Source organism: Thamnophis sirtalis, unplaced genomic scaffold (genome assembly GCF_051295495.1).
Source record: "Thamnophis sirtalis isolate CommonGarterSnake01/CBP01778 unplaced genomic scaffold, rThaSir2_p1.2 scaffold_1, whole genome shotgun sequence".
In the NCBI taxonomy this organism is placed as follows: Eukaryota; Metazoa; Chordata; class Lepidosauria; order Squamata; family Natricidae; genus Thamnophis; species Thamnophis sirtalis.
This window is the reverse complement of record NW_028261381.1, coordinates 9951955-9972874: the sequence shown is the minus strand read 5'-3', so window position 1 is coordinate 9972874 and position 20920 is coordinate 9951955. Positions and strand designations below refer to the sequence as shown.

The 20920-nt window shown below is 42.2% G+C and overlaps 1 protein-coding gene across 1 annotated transcript in view; it reads right to left on the bottom strand.

The window, feature by feature from the left end:
- DNAH7 (dynein axonemal heavy chain 7) overlaps positions 1–20920 on the bottom strand; it is a 188318-nt gene that overhangs the window by 165291 nt on the left and 2107 nt on the right. The window contains exons 2-8 of the mRNA XM_087705071.1: positions 14782–14847; positions 13360–13468; positions 9397–9544; positions 9142–9235; positions 8350–8530; positions 7410–7482; positions 4143–4268 (exon numbers count right to left, since the gene is read on the bottom strand). Coding sequence (XP_087561197.1) covers positions 4143–4268; positions 7410–7482; positions 8350–8530; positions 9142–9235; positions 9397–9544; positions 13360–13468; positions 14782–14847 — 797 coding nt within the window. The remainder of the gene's footprint in view (positions 1–4142; positions 4269–7409; positions 7483–8349; positions 8531–9141; positions 9236–9396; positions 9545–13359; positions 13469–14781; positions 14848–20920) is intronic.

Genomic DNA, 20920 nt, shown 5'->3' with positions numbered 1-20920 from the left:
CGGTGGCAGCTCCGACCCTATGGAACGATCTCCCCGTGGAGATTCGTACCCTCACCACCCTCCAGACCTTCCGCACAGCCCTCAAAATCTGGCTATCCCGTCAGGCCTGGGGCTAAAGACTGTAACCCACCCAAATGGTATGAATGTTGTGTTTTTTTAATGACGTACTGTCCTACGTGTCAAATGTTTGTTTCCCCCTCCCCTTTTCGAGTTGTAAGCCACCCTGAGTCCCCCCAGGGAAAAGGGAGGCATATAAATAAACTTCTCAAATCTCAAATCTCAAATTTTGATTCTGTAACTTTATTATACATGGAACAACACCTCCTTTCTCGTCCCTCTAAATCTATCAACTTGAGAATATCCGCTTCCCGTTCTAACACCTCGGTTGAATAAGCCATTAACACCAGTTTCTCTTTAATTAATGGGATTCAGGCCTCAGCAATAGGTTATCTTCAAAGTTAACAGTTCATTTATTCAAACCATGACACAAACAGCCAAAATAATGTAATTTGACCACTTCTCCTTGCAGTGGTTTTGGGACGGCTTCTTTTCCAAGAAAGGAAAAGCAGAAATGGGAACGTCTGAAAATTTTTCAGAGCTTCTTACGTTTACTTATAAATGTGTGTTCGAAACGGGAGCCATGCTAATATCAAAAATACTATCTGAAAATAGTCACTTCTCAAAGTAGGGGTCCAGATGTTAGTTTATTATTTACAAATCCTGCAAACCTCAAAAAAGATTCCAATCTTTTTGAAGGCCCCATGGAAGAGAAATCTCAGCATCGTTACTCCTGTAAAATGCAAATCTAAAATTGGATGTGTGCATGGGAAAGCAGCATGGGAGTAATGCAAAGCAGAAAACACTGCTGTGGTTAAAAAAAATTACGAAACGTATTCCTCCCTACAGATCTGAAATTGCAACCACCAAAATTTTTAAAGACTAGTAGCTTTATTTTACTTTAGTTGATTTAAACTCCAGAAGTTCTTTAAAACTACCTTCATGGTAGTGGATCTGGGTACTTGAGAGACCGCCTCCTGCCAATTACCTCCTCGCGACCGATTAGATCACACAGATTAGGCCTCCTCCGAGTTCCATCTGCCAGCCAGTGCCAACTGGCAACTACGCGGAGGAGAGCCTTTTCAGTAGTAGCTCCAACCCTTTGGAACGACCTCCCCGTGGAGATTTGTACCCTCACCACCCTCCAGACCTTCCGCACAGCCCTTAAGATCTGGCTATCCCGCCAGGCCTGGGGTTAAAGATTGGGATCCGTCCCCACCCGAATGATGAATGAATGTTGCTTCTATTTTTTTAATTGTGTATTGTCTGTATATGTTATTACGTGTATCCCCTCCCTATAGGTTGTAAGCCGCCCTGAGTCCCCTTAGGGAAAAGGGCGGCCTATAAATAAAAGCAATCTAAATCTAAATCTAAAATATTATGCACCTAAATATACGTGCATATGTGCATGGAGAAGAATAATCAAAATATTGGTATCCTGCATTGTGATACAATTCCATATATCCAGTCAAATTTATATCCATAAATAAAATGCAGAATCTTAAGTTATACCAAGAACTTCCCAGTCACCCTTCTGGAGACTTCTGGGGATGGGTTTGCTAGTAGGGAAAAAGAATTCTTCTCATCTACTCTTTAAGAGTTGTCTAACATACTATTGCATACCCTTTTATAAAATTATCTATAAAATTAATATTTTATATCAGCTGAAAAGGTTGTGCCTGTGGACAATGCAAGGTTTATTGCTTGAAGATCTCTCTCTCACTCTTACCTCCTCTTTCTCTCTCCATCTTCTTTTTCTCTCCCTCCCACTCTTCCCCTCTTTCTCTCTCTCTTTTCAGAGAACTATCCATCACTAATGCTAGTGTGACAGGAAACGGACCACTTCCTTCAGCAAAATCCAAGACATCTTTGACTGGAATATCTCCGGCCACATTTATGGAAATCAATGCCTTTTAACTGCTGAAACCATGACTTTAATTTTCCAAAACTACTGTATCTGCTATCACTAGACTAGAGCATTAAACAAGCTCCAATATTTGTTAAACTGCTATCATAAGAAACAGAATGGAGGGGCAATAAAGGCACCATTGTAAGTAAATTCTCAATATGTGTGATGATAAAGAAGCTGACAACTAGGTATTTGTCCAAGCAGAGAGAAGATCCCCGACTTTTTGAAGCAAGCCATATGCCGTGCCTGTCTTCTTCCACCAGCCCAGTTTATCCTTCTTGTTAACTTTATTCATGAAAGAAAAATAGTTTTCACACTAAGCAATTATATTCTCCCTGAGTTGGTTGTTACACTATCAAATTCCCCCCTCAATGTCTTAGAGATGCAGAATTACTTCCAAGGGTGTGTAACAGCAATCACATTTTGCTAAACTTTAATTGCTCAACTATTCCTTTAATGCTTCTAGATATCTGGCACTTTTTTTCAAATTTATCTAAGCCATGTCTTCTAAGGCTCCAGCATTAGTTTTCTTCTGCCAGAATCAAGCAGATGCCTTCATTCCAATTCAATCACTTTCAAAGTAGTTTTAAAAAAAACACCCTCTAATAAGAGCTTGGAGCCCGATAAGTTGTCCTTGAAACAAAGAAGCAAGTAAAACCTCAAAAAGACTTCAAAATAGTTCCTGACTGAGGATCTTCCTTAAAGAAGATCCACTGAAGAATTCTTGTAGCTTTCGTTTCCAAACGAGTAGCAAATTGAAATTCTTTTGCAGATTGGAAGATTTAAAACAATTCACACTTGAGAATTAAATTAACTAGACCATCAGCTACTTGCAGTTGAATCTACTCAACCCAAAGAAGAACCAAGATAGCAACATGGTAGGTATTATTCCCATTTTTTATTTGAAAGTCATCATTTATTCATAACCACCACCTCAACACTCTGCATGTGTACAAAGAGGAGAATCCAACTCTGCTCTCTTTACACTACTAAGCCATAAGTTACACCTTACAAACTGCAGCGGCTGAGTTTACACACTGCATTAGCCCAAAACCAAATAAATCAAATTATGGCTTTGTACTACTACCTCCAAAATATAATCATGAATCAGTTCTCTGTAGTAAGTTAGTTAATTCAGTTTGGATTCCTGACTCCAATCAAATCTGGGCAGCTCACAACAATAAATAATTCAATGTGGTTTAGTCCTAAGGACTGCATTCCACAGACATCCTTAATAGCCATAATGATATCCAAATTGTATCATATGCATTGTGAGGCCATCACACAAATGACTGAATTATGTGCTTGCAATGTGATATTTGATGCAAGCATGTAAGTCATTCCATTTGTTTGATGAAATATCATCATTTTCCTGCTGTGGATGCCTCTGCTTCAGCAACCTAGAAATTTTTCTGGGTTAAAAATTAATGAGGCAGGCAAAAGCAGTGCTGAAATTCATTTTTTTTTTACTACTGGTTCTGTGAGTTTGGCAAGGGAAAGAAATTGCAAAATCTCCATTCCCACCCCACTCCAGGGGAAGGATACTGCAAATTCCCCATTCCCTCCCGATTCCTGGGGGAAGGATATTGCAAAATCTCCATTCCCACCCCACTCTGGGGTCAGCCAGAAGTGATATTTGCCGGTTCTCCAAACTGCTCAAAATTTCAGCTACAGTTTTCCAGAACCTGTCAGAACCTGCTAAATTTCACCCCTGGGCAAAAGGCTTCAAAGAAAAGATAACAGGGAGGGAGGGAGGGAGGAAGGAAAGAAGGAAGGAAGGAAAGAAAGAAGGAAAGAAGGAAGGAAGGAAGGAAGGAAGGAAAGAGGAAAGAAGGAAGGAAGGAAGGAAGGAAGGAAAGAAGGAAGAAAGGAAGGAAGGAAAGAAGGAAGGAAGGAAGGAAGGAAGGAAGGAAGGAAGGAAGGAAGGAAGGAAGGAAGGAAGGAAATCTGCCCAAATACTTTTCCATGGAGCTACGCAAAGGATAAATTGCACATATAGTATGTACATATTCTTCACTTTCACTGATGAACCGTGACACCCATACCAGCTTCTTCTCATTTGGTTATCTGCCACATGGCTACAATTTAACTGCCAGAATTCTGGTTGCCAAACTTCATACCTCTGAAGGTGCCCAGCTTGAGTACGGCTGACTTATGCACTGAAAATATTGCTTACTTAAAAGTTGTTTGCCAGAGATCTAGAACAGCCATCATTGTGGGATTCACTGCATACAAATTTTCTTTTATGTGATTGCGAGCTGCAATGTAGGACTTATTCCAAGCTTTTGGCACTACTTCCATTCTAAAGGAAAAAGAAAACAAAATTAAAATCAGTGCTATAATCCTAGAAGACAATTGCAGTGCTAACAGATCTAATATATACTAGTGCAGTGTTTCTCAACGTTGGCAACTTGAAGATGTCTGGACTTCAACTCCCAGAATTCCCCAGCCAGCGAATGCTTCTAACTGGTCCGGTAGATTTGACGAACCGGTTCTACCGAATAGGTGCAAACTGGTAGAAACCCACCTCTGATGATAGATAGATAGATAGATAGATAGATAGATAGATAGATAGATAGATAGATAGATAGATAGATAGATAGATAGATAGATAGATAGATAGATAGATATATTCAGGCTACCCAATCTTGGATTGCTGGATTGTATCTCATAAAACATCCAACAGATGAGTTCTACATGCCTGAATATTTCTGAAAAAGCAAGAAAGAGAAGATAATGGGCTGCCTTGTGTGTAATAATACATGAAAAAGGTAATGCTCCTTTTCATGTATTATTACACACATCATAAAATATATAACTGTCGGTTTATGTGGGGGGGAGGGGGTTATGTTGTTGTTAATAGAGGCAAACTAGAATTTTCATAGATTTATGATTCCGTTCTCTTATTGTAAACATATTAATTTTATTATATTTATTTGTCAAATTGAGGTACTAACCATCTCACTCACTATATTATCCAGAAACTGGGTAATATACAGTTAAAAGTTAAGGGTGTACTTGACTTAAAATGCCCTCATTTCAACTTCAACCAACACAGTATCTCTATCTGGTTTCATTTTGCAACAACAATCTTTATAGTATTCAACACAAAATTAAGGGGTGGTATTTTTGCCATTTTAAAAAAAACAGAAGGGAGGGAGAGGGGAGGGAGGGAGGGAGGGAGGGAGGGAGGGAGGGAGGGAGGGAGGGAGGGAGGGAAGGAAGGAAGGAAGGAAGGAAGGAAGGAAGGAAGGAAGGAAGGAAGGAAGGAAGGAAGGAAGGAAGGAAGGAATTTTTTAATAGATTCTGAAAATATAATTAAGCATATAACATTCTGAGTGCTGAGAGAAAGCTGCTTGTTTGTTGTTTACAAATACATGAATTGGCATCTAGATGTATGAATCACTAAAGTGTTACTCAGTCTGGAATTAGAACCGGAATTCTTACCTGATCACTGCAGCACAGTCTAAGATTCCTCAGAGGAGAAAATTACATTGCCCTGGCAAATCTTGTTTCCTCCTTTACAACATCAAAAGTCTACAGGTTCTCTGAACTTAGCAAGTGAGTGAGACTTCAGAGAAGGCCCGTTTACTAAACTTGGAAGGAACTGTAATTGCATTGGGACTTTAAGCCTTTGGTGATAACGATAGTTAAGCACTAGGCTCACTGCTGTTCCAAGTTTACTATTTTGGACTGTTTGTTGATTAGAACAGGTTATCGTGTTGTTATTGCTATCTGACAAATATTTGCTCTAATATAATCTGTCTTTTTTTTTCCTAATCAACAATGCCATTCAGCAATCTTCCGTAAATTGTTCAGAAATGGAGTTTTTCACTTCAACGTATTTCTATCAGCTGACCGAGAGGATATGCCAGAATATGTTATGCATATAAAAGACCCCAGAGTCAACCTCACACCTCTGATTAAACAATCTGAAATAGATGGGCAGAAAAAGATTCCACTGAGACTTTGGCAATCTCCTGTTAGGTAGAATAGGCAGCTGTGAATCAAGTGAACAATAACCTGTATTTATTTTATATATACGTATGTGTATGTGTATGTGTATGTGTATGTGTATGTGTATGTGTATGTGTGTATGTGTATGTGTATGTGTATGTGTATGTATATGTATATGTATATGTATATGTATATGTATATGTATATGTATATGTATATGTATATGTATATGTATATGTATATGTATATGTATATGTATATGTATATGTATATGTATATGTATATGTATATGTATATGTATATGTATATGTATATGTATATGTATATATAAATGTGTTGTGGCCCAGCAGGAGCCGTTGGAGCTGCCACCAGACTCCGACAGCGAGGGGCCCTATCTGGAGAATGTGGAGGACCCTGGAGAGGGTTCCGACTCCGAGCAGGGCACTGAGAGGCTGGTTGGCCACCAGGAGTCACCTGAGCCTTGGACCAGTGGGGAGGAGACAAGGGAGGGTAATCCTGAAGGCATGCATTGGAGCAGTGGGGAGGAGCCAAGGGAGTTGTTCCTGGATGCCCGGCACCCAAGAGCTGATAGGCGGAAGGAACAGTTGCGCAGTTACAGGAGATAAGTGCACTCAGCTGGTGGTCATTAGGCTCCTCTCAAGACTATAAAAGGATTGATTGTGCACACGCCCTTTTGCAGGAGTCAACGTATGCACTAAAGTGGGAGAACTTCTGGGGCTAGCTTTGCAGGCTGGATTGCTGCCAAGGTTAGTCTGTGCTGGATTGCTGCCACATCTTGCCTGTGCTGGATTGCTGCCAATGTCTGGACTATACTGGATTGCTGCCAAGGTCCTGTCTGTCTGTTAATAAAGTCCTTGAAGTATCTTTGCCTCGGTGTGCTTTGGTGTAGGACGAGGGGGGTCAGAACAATATGTATATGTATATGTGTATGTGTAGGTGTAGGTGTACATGTACGTGTTTGTATGTGTGTGTGTGTCTGTGTGTCTGTGTGTGTGTCTGTATGTATGTATGTATGTATGTATTTATTTTTCACATTTCTGAACCAACCATCTCCCTCAAAGAAGGAGGGATTTTAAAAACCCGTCCTATGTATGATGACATGGAAGAAAGGAATACAACCAGAGGTGGAATTCTACCAGTTCGCTCTGGTTCGTCCGAACCAGGAGTAGAAATCATGGGTGGGCCCATGCATGTGCCTACCTGCCCCGGATCCATGCCATCCCATTTAGGCACTTTTTTTTAGTCAAAGCGCATGCGTGGAAGGCTGAGTGCATGCACGGATGGGCGTGTGCGCTCACATTTGCGAACCGGTAGGGAAGAGAAGTAAATACCACCCCTGAATACAATGTTTACTGGGGGCTCTTCTAGTTATGCAGAAGAATGCTTTCCTACACAACTGCTTCGAGTATTTTGCCTGTGATAACAATGCTTTGCAGACTAAGATGTTGAAATAGCATTTTCTTACTCTTGACGATGAGGTGGAAGAACTTGCTTCTTGGCTTCCTCCTTTTCCCTGGGATCTCTTAAAACAAAGTCAACTAAAAGAAGGTTTTAAAAGAAACAGACCAGAACACAAATGAGCTCAGCAGAGCATAAAAACAGCCAAAGGAATTGAACCAATTATTTTTAAAGACTTCAAAGGTGTTATAGAGGAAAAACTGAAAACATGCGACACAGACAGTCAATTTCAGAATGTTTTGCAGAACTATCTATGAAAAGAGCTGAAGTAGCAAAATAAAATAAAATAAAATCCATTAGTTACAAAAAAAATACCTACACTGCAATCTATTAATGTTTACTTAGGAATAAGTCTCAGGGTGCCCTAATAAGTGATAAGGATTGCCAACAAAGAAATAAAGTTTAAACTCAGAAAGTTTTTTCCAAATTAAACCTGTTTGTTTACGCATTTTAACTGACTATAGGTTTACTTCCAAGACATTTTTACCAACAATAATAACCCCCATTTAGAAGGCATGCATAACTCTACTCAGAGTTATCGTTCTATAGGCTAAAATTGTGATATTTTTTTCCAAACTTCCAATCCTGAAGAAGGAATCCATTTCCAATGCCATTACATGGAAGAGGAATTCTGTAAGATGCTAAAGAAAACTTATGTAAGTAAAGATCCTGGGCATAAATTCTGGAAATTGGCATTTCCCAGGAAATGAGTATCCTAATCCTCCAATGCTTTGCTATTATGGTCAATAATAGTTTGAAGCTGGTGGGAAGCAGGAGTGAAAAGCTTTCCTGGAATGTTGGTCCATCACATTTTAATTTATGCTGCTGAGGAAATATAAGGGTCTCCAGAATATTGTATGAAAGTAACTGGGTTAAAAAAAACATATAATAATACAATGTCTGCATTTCTGAATCAGTTTGTAACAAATAATTTATGATGTCCATACCTATTGCCTTCTTTACACTAAGAAGATAGTCCTCCCTCATTTCATCTGAGAGTGTGTAGATACTTTCACTGAGTACTTTCAAATGTTTGGGTACTAGAGCTAAGACATTTTCCAGCCACGAGTCGTCCATTGGGGCTACATGCTCTGTATCTATTCCATGGCGAATATAATAGTAATATTTCTGCAAAATTAGAAAAGCACAGCAGTGGCATGTAAAAGTGAGTTCCATTGGAAATCTACATGACATCTGGCTACAATTTTGCAGATTTGGAACCCAAAGAATGAAAACGTTTGCGAATGTCAGTTATGCAAAGAGTTATCAGGTACACGAGGACAGTCGTGACCCAACAAATGCACGCCCGACAACAGCACGCCCGACAAAACCACGGCGATAAAACTGCGATGTCAACAGCGCGCCCACAAAGCCGCGTCGACAAAAGAGCGCCGACAGAAGCGCTATTACGGTTAAGGTAAGGGTTAAGGTAAGTGTAAGGGTTAGGTTTAGGTTTAGGTTTAGGGTTAGGGTTAGGGTTAGGGTTAGGGTTAGGGTTAGGGTTAGAGCGCGCTTCTGTCAGCGCGCTGTTGTTGGCGCACTTCTGCGCTCATTCATCGGCGCAATTTCAAACTCGCGTTTTTTCCTCAGCGGTTTTGTCGTCGCGCTTTTGTCGAGCGCGCATTTGTCAGTGAACCGAGAGCAGTGAACCTGACTTTCCATTCTACCTCTTTATTTAATCATGATGTTCGTCCCAACCTTCTCTTCCCTTTCAATCAAGAAATCATGACCTGATTTACCAAAATATCTTTTTCTATTGCAGCTGCGGCCTCCGACGTGCCAGGTTTTGCTTCTTCTTCTATCAAAATGGATTCTGGCAGGTAATCTGGTTGCCTACAAACCAACACAACAATATGTTATCATCCCACCTTCAGCCATCCGTCTGCAAACTGATCTTGAAAACAAGAAACTGTTACTGAAGCTTTAAAAGAAAGCATGTATCCCAATGAGGAAGGGAAGCAGCTTCCGTAAGCCTATATTGCGAAGGAACTTACATGATAATGTTAACGAGAGCGCTTCTGAAATTTTCCCGATCTTTTTTAACGCCAGGTCTTGTTTTTGAACTTGATGGTCCAGCCCCATGATCGCTCTCAGGAATCTCTTCTACCTTGCGCTTCTTGGGTCTCTGAGACAAATATTCTCCTTATGGAGGAAAAATGAGAGGTGTTATGGAGGTTGGTTGTCAGAGGCTCAAACGTGCATTATACCTATCAAATTGTGCAACCCATCCCATCGTCTTTGAATGGAAGTTTTGTCTTTCTGGATTGTCTGTTTTGTCAACTGCATCAACAAGATCAAGGTGTAGATGTACCATTTCCTTAAACGCACAAACAACAAGAGCTCGGAAAACCTTAGCCGCCTACCAGGGACCTCCATTTGTGTGATTGTTGTGGCCTGCCAGTGGCCAACAGATCTGGCAGCAGATTCAGACAGTGAGGAGGATGGGGAGGAACATGGGCCAGTAATGTCTGCTACAGAGTGGCGTTTGGAAGATATCGGCCTGGCAGCTCTTTAAGCCTGATAAAGGTCCATAGTTGTGAAATCTCTTGAAAGACTGTTGGCCGGGACTTTGCTGGAGAGGAATTCACTTTAAACTAAATAAAAGGGGTTTTATCGGGACGAGGAGTCAGCTTCGTGCTTTTGGGAAGCCTAGGTCAGAACAGTGATATCCTAAGTCTCCTCACCTCTAAAGACAAACCAGATTCATTCCTCCATCAGAGGAAAGAACAATGTTGCTGGCAGCAGAGATAAAGGACCTATCAGATTGCAAAGGAAGAGGGACTTCATCTTTTTGTAGTCAGAAGATGGAGGAATGGGGAGCAGTCAGAATAACAATGAACCAGGAAAGGAGGAGGACAAAGGAAGGAAATCGGTGAAAATAGAGCCTTGGAGGAGACAGAGTCCAGTTCTGCTGACAACTTCCAACTGTGCAGAAATGGTTATAGCCCCTAAACTGTTATTTGACAAACTGCCTGTCCTCAAGGACAGCTACCCCGTGACCCGTCAAAAGCGCGTTCCACAAAAGCGCGGTCGACGAAATCGCGTATGTGACGTCATCACAACGCGACGAAAAAGATCGAAAAATTGAAATAAAAATTAAATTACAGCAAGCCGATTCACATAAAGGTAAGGGTTAGGTTAAGGGTTAGGGTTAGGGTTAGGTTAAGGTTTAGGGTTAGGGTTAGAGCGTTAGCGTTAGGTTTAGCGTTAGGTTAAGGGTTAGCGTTAGGTTTTTCGTTACGTTAAGGGTTAGGTTTAGGGTTAGGTTTAGGGTTAGGTTTGGGGTTAGGTTTAGGGTTAGGTTTAGGGTTAGGTTTGGGGGGGTTAGGGGAAGGTTTTAGCTTTATTTTTACATTTTTCGATCTTTTTCGATCTTTTTCGTCACGCTGTGATGACGTCACATACGCGCTTTCGTCGACCACGATTTTGTCGTCCGCAGTTTTGTGGTAGAACCCAGCTACCCATCCCACTCACAGGATAAGTCCTTCATTAAGAGTGATGTCTGATGAGATCCAGACAGAATGCCTGTTCTCTAGCAGCAGCATCTGCCCTTTAGAATCACATATACAAACAGAGAGATACAAAGACCCACCCATGTGTATTTGATTAGCCCCAAACCTTCCGGCCTTTAGGAGGACTTCAAAAACTTGGCTATTCCCTAACAAAAGAAATATATAGTAAAGGAGTGATACATTTAATGCTGCATGTGATAACCGCAAGCAAGATTGGCATATGCGCAAAATTGGAAAAACAGAGATGCCCCCACCGAAGAAGAGGTAATAAAGGAAATTTTGGTCTGTGCAGAAATGGACAGACTGACGTTAAAAATCAAAAATAGAGACGAGACAGAATATTATGAAATTCGGAATAAAATGTATCAATCGTTGGAGATGAGGAAAAGGAGTTGGAACAGAATACTTTGAGGATTGTAAAATTGGAATTGGATAATACATAGATATGATGTGAAGGAGGCGATCCCTAGTCTCTCCATCACCCAAGCAGGATATTAGGGTTAGAACGGAGTACAAATGAGAAGGGCTTTTTTTAAACAACCAACTATACTTCCAGTTAATAATAAGGTTAAATGTGTCTTCAGCAAAACTATTCAACCAGTGTTCCAACCTTAGCAACTTTAAAATGGGACTTCAGCATTCTGGGAGTTGGGGGTCCACCCATTTTAAAGTTTCCAAAGATGGAAAACACTACAGATTCTCCTTCTCCCCTCCTCTCTCTCACCCACAGACAACTTCCTCTTTTGTATTCACCACAACACATACTATTACCGCTCATGCACACAGATATGAGATTTTTGGATTTTCACTGTCAGGTCTTGGCAACATTGGCTGACCTGATAAATAAATTAAATTACTGTAATTAAATGATCAAATTTTCACTGGCCGCTCTAAGAGAAAAGAAGAAAAACATACAAGCTCGCCTGAGATCCATTTGTTGTGCCTTGTCCAATTCATTCCTACACAAACTACTCTGACTCAACACCACACAATTCCTTGGAAGCCCAACAAGCCAAGTCAGTCTTCATCCATGAAATGTTGCAAGAGAAGGGCCACCATATTTGGGCTACAAAAATAAGATGACCATTAGATGGCAGCAAAGATACATCATCTCTTTCATCCCATCTGATGGTCATCTAGATCAGTGGTCTCCAACCTTGGCAACTTTAAGACCTGTGGACTTCAATTCCCAGAGTTCCTCAGCCAGTCTTAAAGTTGCCAAGGTTGGAGACCACTGATCTAGATGTCTGAGGTCCTGACATGCTAACTCTCTCAGAGGTGGTATTCAGCCGGTTTGGGTGAATCAGAGGTGGGTTCCTACCAGTTCGCACCTATTCGGTAGAACTGGTTCGTCAAATCTACCGAACTGATTAGAAGAGGTTCCACCAGTGGACCCGGAAAGCAGGCCACACCTACAGAAGAGGTTCCAAAATTTTTTGAAACCCACCACTGGTCCTTGGATATGATTATTCTACACTATCATGCTCATATTTAGAAAACTCAGTGCCTCTGTGAAAGGTAAGGATGACTTCTGCGTTTGTGGTGCAATCAGAACATTGCGTGTGTTGAAGTTGTTTTAACGCAAACCAAAGATGCCTTTTAAAAAACAAGTTTACATCCTATTCTTATGCATGCCAGTGCTGTGTGTGAGGTAATTTAAGGTGGTTCTGACAAGTGTCGTCAGCATCTTCATATCCGGTCACATGGGCGGCAAGCCACTCCCATCCAGTCACATGGATGGCAAGCCACTCCCACAAAGGAGGCCACACCCACAGAGTAGGTTCGAACAATTTTTGAAACCCACCACTGGGGTGAATCGGTAGCAGAAATTTTAAGTGATTTGGAGAACCGGCAAATACCACCTCTGGTTGGCCCCGCCCTCCTGTTCCAGTCATTCCCTGGCCTATATTCCCATGTTTTTTAGCTGATTCACAGGGCAAAGCAGATTGCCGCGCCTCAGCTGGGCTAAAAAACAGCTCAGCTCACTAGCGCTGCCACCGAGGACAGTCTTTGAGCGCATGCGCAGCACGCTCTCATAGAACCAGTAGGAAAAGATTTGGAATCCCACCAATGAACTCTCTCCTCTATGGAAGAAAAACAAAGAGAAGACGGGTGAATTGTCAATACTCAACAAGGCTTCCAGCTTCCCTCAGAGAGATGAAACTTCATAAGTGATATTTTATGAATAATTCTGGATTGTACGCAACTTCACCTCCACTCCAAACCGCCAGATTTACTCCCCAAAGTGCTTTATTTCAGGAGGCAACTGGACTTCCTTGCTTTTTCTCTTCTCATCCAAGAAGCTTCCTCAGCTCCAGCTTCTTGAATGAGAAGCAAAACGTCTTTACAGAAAAAACAAGGAAGCCCAGATGCCTCCTGAAAAAAGCACCTTTGGGACAACCCAGACCTGGCTGAGTATCTCTACAGATCTAGGGTTATTCTTACCTGGTGTCAGTTCATTCTTTACCATGAACTGCTCTGGAACGTGTGTGTCCTGATCTTGCCGCAGATGGAACGAAGGCAGGTTCTGATGCCACAATGGTTTACAGCTGATCTGAAAAGATAGCCAGGATTTCTCAACTGGCAGTGATGCTTGGTAAAATCTTTTTTTCAAAATATTGCAAAGGAACTGCATGTTAGTAAGTAAAACAACAAGTGGGGGCGTATTTCTTTTAATACTTGATGCGTTGAATCTAGATGTAAGAGATCTTATGAGACCAGTTTTATAAAGTAGGTAGCTCTCTTCACAAAAAAAATTTACACTGATTAGGTTCAGAGCCAGTTACAATCACAGGCAACTGCTAATTGCACAGTGAGTAGTCCCAAGGTCCAAACTTACACCTTAGTTTACATTTTAATAACAGAGAAGTCCAATACGTCTGAATGAAGACTGTAACTTCAAATCCGCAGGGCCAATGCACGTGGGAAAATGTGTCTATGTGTAAATAAGAGTTTTGCATTCGTTAAAATGGCTGCACAACGCATTTTAGGTATAACAAATGGTACAGTAGAATTACTACACACACAAGTACAATTCAGAGCTTGAAGTTTCTTTTCTATAGGTGGATTGAATCCACTTTCTCACTTAGCAAAGGAAGAAAACAGTGGAACTACTTCGAATTTTAACTCAACTACAAATGTTTGCTTGAGGGGTAGATATCAAAGTCATTATTATTGTTTTTCATTGGGTAAGGGCATCTTTCACCAGGAAGATGCTAGTAAGCATACTGCTGGGGGAACCAACAACCATCCTAGCCTGCATTACAGGATTGTTGTTAGGGTAGAATATGGGAAGAACCTTATTGCCTTGATTTAATAGTTTTTGGAGGATAGTCAAGAATAGAAATGCGGGGAGTAGGTTAGCAATGTTAATGTGCATCAATAGTAGAACAGTAATGCTCATGATTTTCTTTTAAAGTGATTAGCTTTAAAAGAAATACAGTATGTATACATGGTTCAAGGCTGAAGGTTCATTTTATTTATATGCCGCCCTATTCCCGGCGGGACTCAGGGCGGTGCACAAACCCGAAGGAGGGGAAGGGAAACACAAGAACTACAACAAAAAGTACAGGGAATTTACAACAACCAACAGCCACACGATTCGAGAGGGGAAGGGAACTCATCAACCCCAGGCCTGCCGACACAGCCAGGTTTTAACGGCTTTTCGGAAGGCCTGGAGAGAGGTGAGGGTCCGAATCTCTGCGGGGAGCTCGTTCCAAAGGGCCGGAGCCGCCACAGAGAAGGCCCTCCCCCGGGTAGTGGCCAGATGACATTGGCTAGTAGACGGAACCCGGAGGAGGCCTAATCTGTGTGATCTAATGGGTCTTTGGGAAGTAATTGGCAGCAGGCGGTCTCTCAAGTACATACCTTATCCACTTGTGGAAAAAGTTTTGTTGTAATAGTTTCCAACTTTCCTTTGTTGGGCGGCTTGGGCTGAAAGAGGATCAACAAAGGAGAGAGAACAAAACACACGTTTATTTCTCAATCTGAATATAGTGCAGACCGCAATTATGAGACAGTAAATTCCACTAAGATACTTTTTCTGTACTGTTACTGATGACATGCGGTGGCTCAGTGGCTTAAACGCTGAACTTGTCAAAAGGTCGGCAGTTTGGCGGTTAATATTGCCTAGCACCGTGTAACGGAGTGAGCTCCCGTTACTTGTCCCAGCTTCTGCCAACCTAGCACTTTGAAAGCATGTAAAAAATGCAAGTAGAAAAATAGGAACCACCTTTGGTGGGAAGGTAACAGCGTTCCGTGCGCCTTTGGCGTTTAGTGCCGGCCACATGACCACAGAGATGTCTTTTGATAGCTCTTCGGCTTTGAAACAGAGATGAGCACCGCCCCCTAGAGTCAGGAACAACTAACAGATATGTGCAAGGGAAACCTTTACCTTATATACAAGACATCTTGCTGTTAACAATAAAGCCAGGAACAGAAGTGGGTTCCTACCAGTTCGCACCTATTCGGTAGAACCGGTTCATCAAATCTACCGAACCGTTTAGAAGAGGTTCCACCAGTGGACCCGGAAAGCAGGCCACACCTACAGAAGAGGTTCCAAAAATTTTTGAAACCCACCACTGGTCCTTGGATATGATTATTCTACACTATCATGCTCATATTTATAAAACTCAGGGCGTCTGTGAAAGGTAAGGATGACTACTGCGTTTGTGGTGCAATCAGAACATTGCGTGTGTTGAAGTTGTTTTAACGCAAACCAAAGATGCCTTTTAAAAAACATCATATTCTTATGCATGCCAGGGCTGTGTGTGAGGTAATTTAAGTGGTTCTGACAAGTGTCGTCGGCATCTTCATATCGGGTCACATGGGCGGCAAGCCACTCCCATCCAGTCACATGGGTGGCAAGCCACTCCCACAAAGGAGGCCACACCCACAGATTGCACCACAAACGCAGTAGTCATCCTTACCTTTCACAGAGTAGGTTCGAACAATTTTTGAAACCCACCACTGGCCAGGAAGCTGGGCCATTGGCACATGTAATGCCCCAGTCTAATGGACTATATAATAGACGCAGGCAGGGAGCATTACAGGTAGTCCCTGACCTACAACAGTTCATTTAGTGACCATTCAAAATTACGACGACACTGAAAAAAGTGGCTTAGGACAATTTTTCACATTTATGACCTTTGTTGCATCCCCATGATCATGGGATCAAAAATCAGAAGCTTGGGCAACCGGGTTCATACTTATGACCGTTGCTGTTTCCCAAGATCATGTGATCATCTTTTGTAACCTTTTGACGAGCAAAAACTTATCAACTTATCAAAAGTCATAAAATGGGCTAAAACCCACTTAACAAATGCGTCACTTAACAACAGAAAATGTTTTGCGGTCATAAGTGGAGAACTACCTGTATATATTACCATTATATCATAGCAAAGGTACACAGAAACCTCACACTTTGTTGCTTTTAGGGTAGTAGCCAATTTTACACCGATGTGAGTTAAGTAATTTACGAAAACGATCCATTTAAATCAACCATTAAAAGAAAAGGGAACCAGTGTTGACCAAAAGAATTATTTTTTTAACATGCTTGGCAGAATTGTTGCTTTGTAAGCATTTTGCTTGTGCAAATCCCCTCTATTTAAACTTAATCCTAGTATCCTTCTGCTGGTGAGGAACTGCTAATTTATAAATTGTTCAATTTTGGAAGACCCAACTGACTAACAATCCATTCATCAAATGCAAATTTCAGACAAAGTCCTCTCTGTCTCTGGGGTTCACAGAGACAGATGTGAAGTGCTCAATACAAACTGCATTCCAGATAACAGTCCCAGCAATTTACACAAGTAGAAAAAAAAAACCTATAACAAGCACCGTGTAACAAGGCAACTAATTAGCAAAATCAATCATAGGCATAAAGTGTTTGGGGGCGAGGTAAGTGCCTGGGATGGGTTTGGGATTGTTTGAATTTTCAATCTTTCCCCCTGGGGTTCTGCCCAGCCTCAGCTTTCCTTCTTCTAAAGCAGGGGCATCAGACAAGATTTCATTGAGGGCTGCAACAGGGTTGTATGACCTTGGGGGGGTGGCTGGGGGGGTGGGCTGGGGGGGTTCCTGCCAGTTCTAGCCTCTTCTATAGAAGAGGTTCCACAAATCTACAGTGCCGTTTAGAACCGGTTCCAGCTCCCTCCTCCCGCCTGTCCGCACATCATCAAGATGAAGAGCGAGAGGAGGAATTCTGGGAGTTGAAGTCCACAAGTCTTAAAGCTGTCAAGTTTGAACACCCCTGGGATTTTTTTTCTAAAGGGTTAGGGGTGCAAGGGTCTTGTAACTTGACAGCTTTAAGACTTGTGTGCTTCAAATGCCAGAGTTTCTGGGCCAACATTTTGGTTGCTAAGCAAGAGCGTTGTTAAGTGAGTTTCACCACATTTTACAAGTTGGCCATGCCCACCCAGTCACATGACTGTCAAGCCACTCCCACTCAGTCACATGGCTGGCAAGCCACTCCCACCCGGTCACATGGCCAGCAAGCCACTCCCACAAAGCAGGCCACACCTACAGAAGAGGTTCTAAAAAAATTTGAAACCCACCACTGGGTGTGGGTGTGGCCAGCTCGACATCACTCATGTCGGGGGCACCTTGTGGTGGCCCAGGCACTCTGCCAGCTAAAACGGGTTCCCGAGCTCCATTTTTGGCTGCAATGGCCTCCTGCAACCCTCCGCCAGTGAAAACAGAGCTCAGGAGGGCCACTGGCAGAGGGTTACAAGAGGCCATTGCAGCCAAAAGTGGATCTCAGGTAGGCTGCTTTCTCTGTCAGAAGCACCATGGGTCAGTCCTTCGCTATTTCCAAGGCAGCCCTGTGAGCCAGATATAAGCACTCCACGGGCCAGATCTGGGCCCCAAGCCTTGAGTTTGACACCCCTGTTCTAGAGCTTTCACAGCAGGGGTGGGTTTCAACCGGTTCGCGGCGGTCCCTGCGAACCGGTTGGTCGGCGAACCCGGAAGTAAGTAACTTCCGGGAACGGCGAAGGGCGCGCCCGCCCACCCGCGGTCCTTACCCGGTTTTGATGAGTTCTGCGCTTCCACGCATACGCAGGACGCATACAGCGCCTGCGCGATCCTCCAGGAGCAGCTGGAGCATCGCACAGACGCTAGTACGCATGCGTGCACTGCGCACGTGCACGAGGACGCCGCCGGCCCCGTTCCAACCAAACCGGTTGGAACGGGGTGAGAAACCCACCCCTGTTTCATAGGCTTCCAAACTCAGAAGCACTCGCCCATTGAGTCATCTGGAGCCATAACCCAGGATCCAATGTCTGATCCCATCCCCTCTCCTTGTCGGAATCCTATCCACTCTTGGGAGTGGGGAACTAAACAATCCTATCATCCCGACGTCCAGTAGTAAAGCAACTACTCCCAGAACTCTTTGCTGCTGGCTAAGGAGGGTGAAGCACACGGGACATGTGGTGGTCCCAGTTATCTGGAGGACACCTTTGCCGGAACCTGATCCAAAGAACCATCTATCGCATCCTTACTTCATTGGACTAAGGAAAGGTATTCAATGTCTACATCAAGGGTCCTCAACCTCTGGAACCAGGTCACACAGCACGGGCAAGCCGAGCTTCATCTGCAGTTGTAGCTGCTCCCCAGCACTAGGATCTCCAACTCAGGCATTAAATTCTCATAGACGTGCAAAGACTACTGTAAACTGTGCATGCACGGAATCTAGGTTGCGCGCTCCTCCTCCCCTCCCCTGGTCCATGGAAAAATTGTCTCCCACAAAACCAGTCCCTTGAGGGCCCAAAAAGTTGGGGACTGCTAGTCCACTTCACAGGTTGATGTCTGCATTACTATTACTATTAGTCTTCTCGTCATTCCTATCACCCATCTCCTCCCATTTATGACTGTAGGACTGTAACTTTGTGGCTTGTATCCTTACGATTTATATTGATATTTATTTGTCCCCTATGACTATCATTAAGTGCTGTATTTTATGATTCTTGAAGAATGTATCTTGTCTTTTTATGTACACTGAGAGCATAGGCATTAAAGACCAATTCCTTGTGTGTCCAATCACACTTGGCCAATAAGGGGCCGAGGTGGCGCAGTGGTTAGGGTGCAGTACTGCAGGCCACTTCAGCTGACTGTTATCTGCAGTTCAGCGGTTCTAATCTCACCGGCTCAAGGTTGACTCAGCCTTCCATCCTTCCGAGGTGGGTGAAATGAGGACCCAGACTGTGGGGGGCGATATGCTGACTCTGTAAACTGCTTAGAGAGGGCTGAAAGCCCTATGAAGCGGTATATAAGTCTAACTGCTATTGCTATTGCTATGAAGAATTCTATTCTATTGTATTCTATTCTATTGGGGGGAGGGACATCTGGATCAATAGGATGGGGTCAGAAGCTGTATTCTAACAACATAGCAAGTGATTTTATGAAAAAATGGTTTGGATTGTAAACTGTTTTATTCCCTATTAAGTGTTGTGCATTCCATGATTGTGGAAGAAAACCAGTGGGTTTCCTGACTCCAAAATTCATCCCATTTTGATCACTTGCTTCCACACTTCCACATTTCAAAATGCCTTTTGGAAAAAAGATTCTGGCACTTGAAGACGCTGTGAGGACAACACCACCACCCCTCCTTACAAACTATCTGCTTAAGTTTACATTTCAGAAAGTAATTCAAAAATTATATGAACAGCTGCACAGAGGATTAGATTCCTTTTAAATGCACGACTTTAAAGGGCTCTGGCTGCATTTTTTTTGTTTTCCTCAAGGACGTCATCCTGCAATCAACTTCCCACTAATGAGACAAATATATGAAAGTCTCCTTCAACAAATATGGCTACACCACCTGCTCCTTCCTCAAACAGCATGCATATTTAAGTAAATGTCACAGAGGAAAGGGGTAAAAAAGCATTTCAAAAAAAAAAAATTAATCCATCTATTTATTCTACACGAAACAGCACCCCACCCCCAAAAATGATGACTTCAAAAGAAAAAAGAATAATAACGCCTGCATATTCCAATGTAATATTAAAGAATAAAACCATTGGGCTAAAGCATTTGGCGCTACATTGGGGAAAGACTGCCCTCTGCTGTTGAAACGTAACATATGCATCCATTCCAACTTCAATTCCCGCTAAAAGGCAACTGTTTTAAGGAGACATACTGTATGCCTTATAGCCTCTGCCTGGATTTTAGTTTTTAATGTGTGGATATTTTTAACAGATATAAATAGTAACTTACATCAAGGAGGGAAATTCATGTATATGTCTTTCACTTTTACAATTATACTAAATAAAATCACTAGTCTCAAATTTATTTCAAGTTAAGTCATCATGAAGCAAATCAGGAGTAAAAACTGAGGACAGAAAAATAACAATTTGATGTTTCGGCCAGGGGTGAGTTGCAACAACGTAAATAGCAATACAGCAATAGGCAGTTAGATTTAGATGCTCCCAATTAAAAACAAGATTTAAAAATTGACTTCACATTTACATGATCCCATGGCAGCTTTGGCATCTGTTGCCAAAGTCATTCTTCATATTTGCTCTATTTATGATTTGCCATGAAAATACACCTGGTACTCCATAAAATGTGACCCACAAGTCACCTGATGTGTTTTTTTTTCCAGGACAAACAATATTTTTTGTTTGTTTCCAAGCACCTTATATGGCCCACTAGTTCAGTGTTTTTCAACCTTTTTGTGCAAAGGCACACTTTTTTCATGAAAAAAATCACGAGGCACACCACCATTAGAAAATGTTAAAAAAATTTAACTCTGTGCCTATATTCAATATAGGCGGGTGTTTTTCCCACGGCACACCTTACACTATGTCACGGCACACTAGTGTGCCGCGGCACAGTGGTTGAAAAACACTGCACTAGTTGTCTTCATTTTAGTAGCCTAAACCCAAGAGGCTAAATCATGTTCATTTTTAAAAAAAATCCATATTCCACCAGTAACAGAAGACACTTTCTTTGATGCAAGCGATTGATTCTCAGCTTCACTTCCTAAAATATATTTATATCTGAGCTTTCT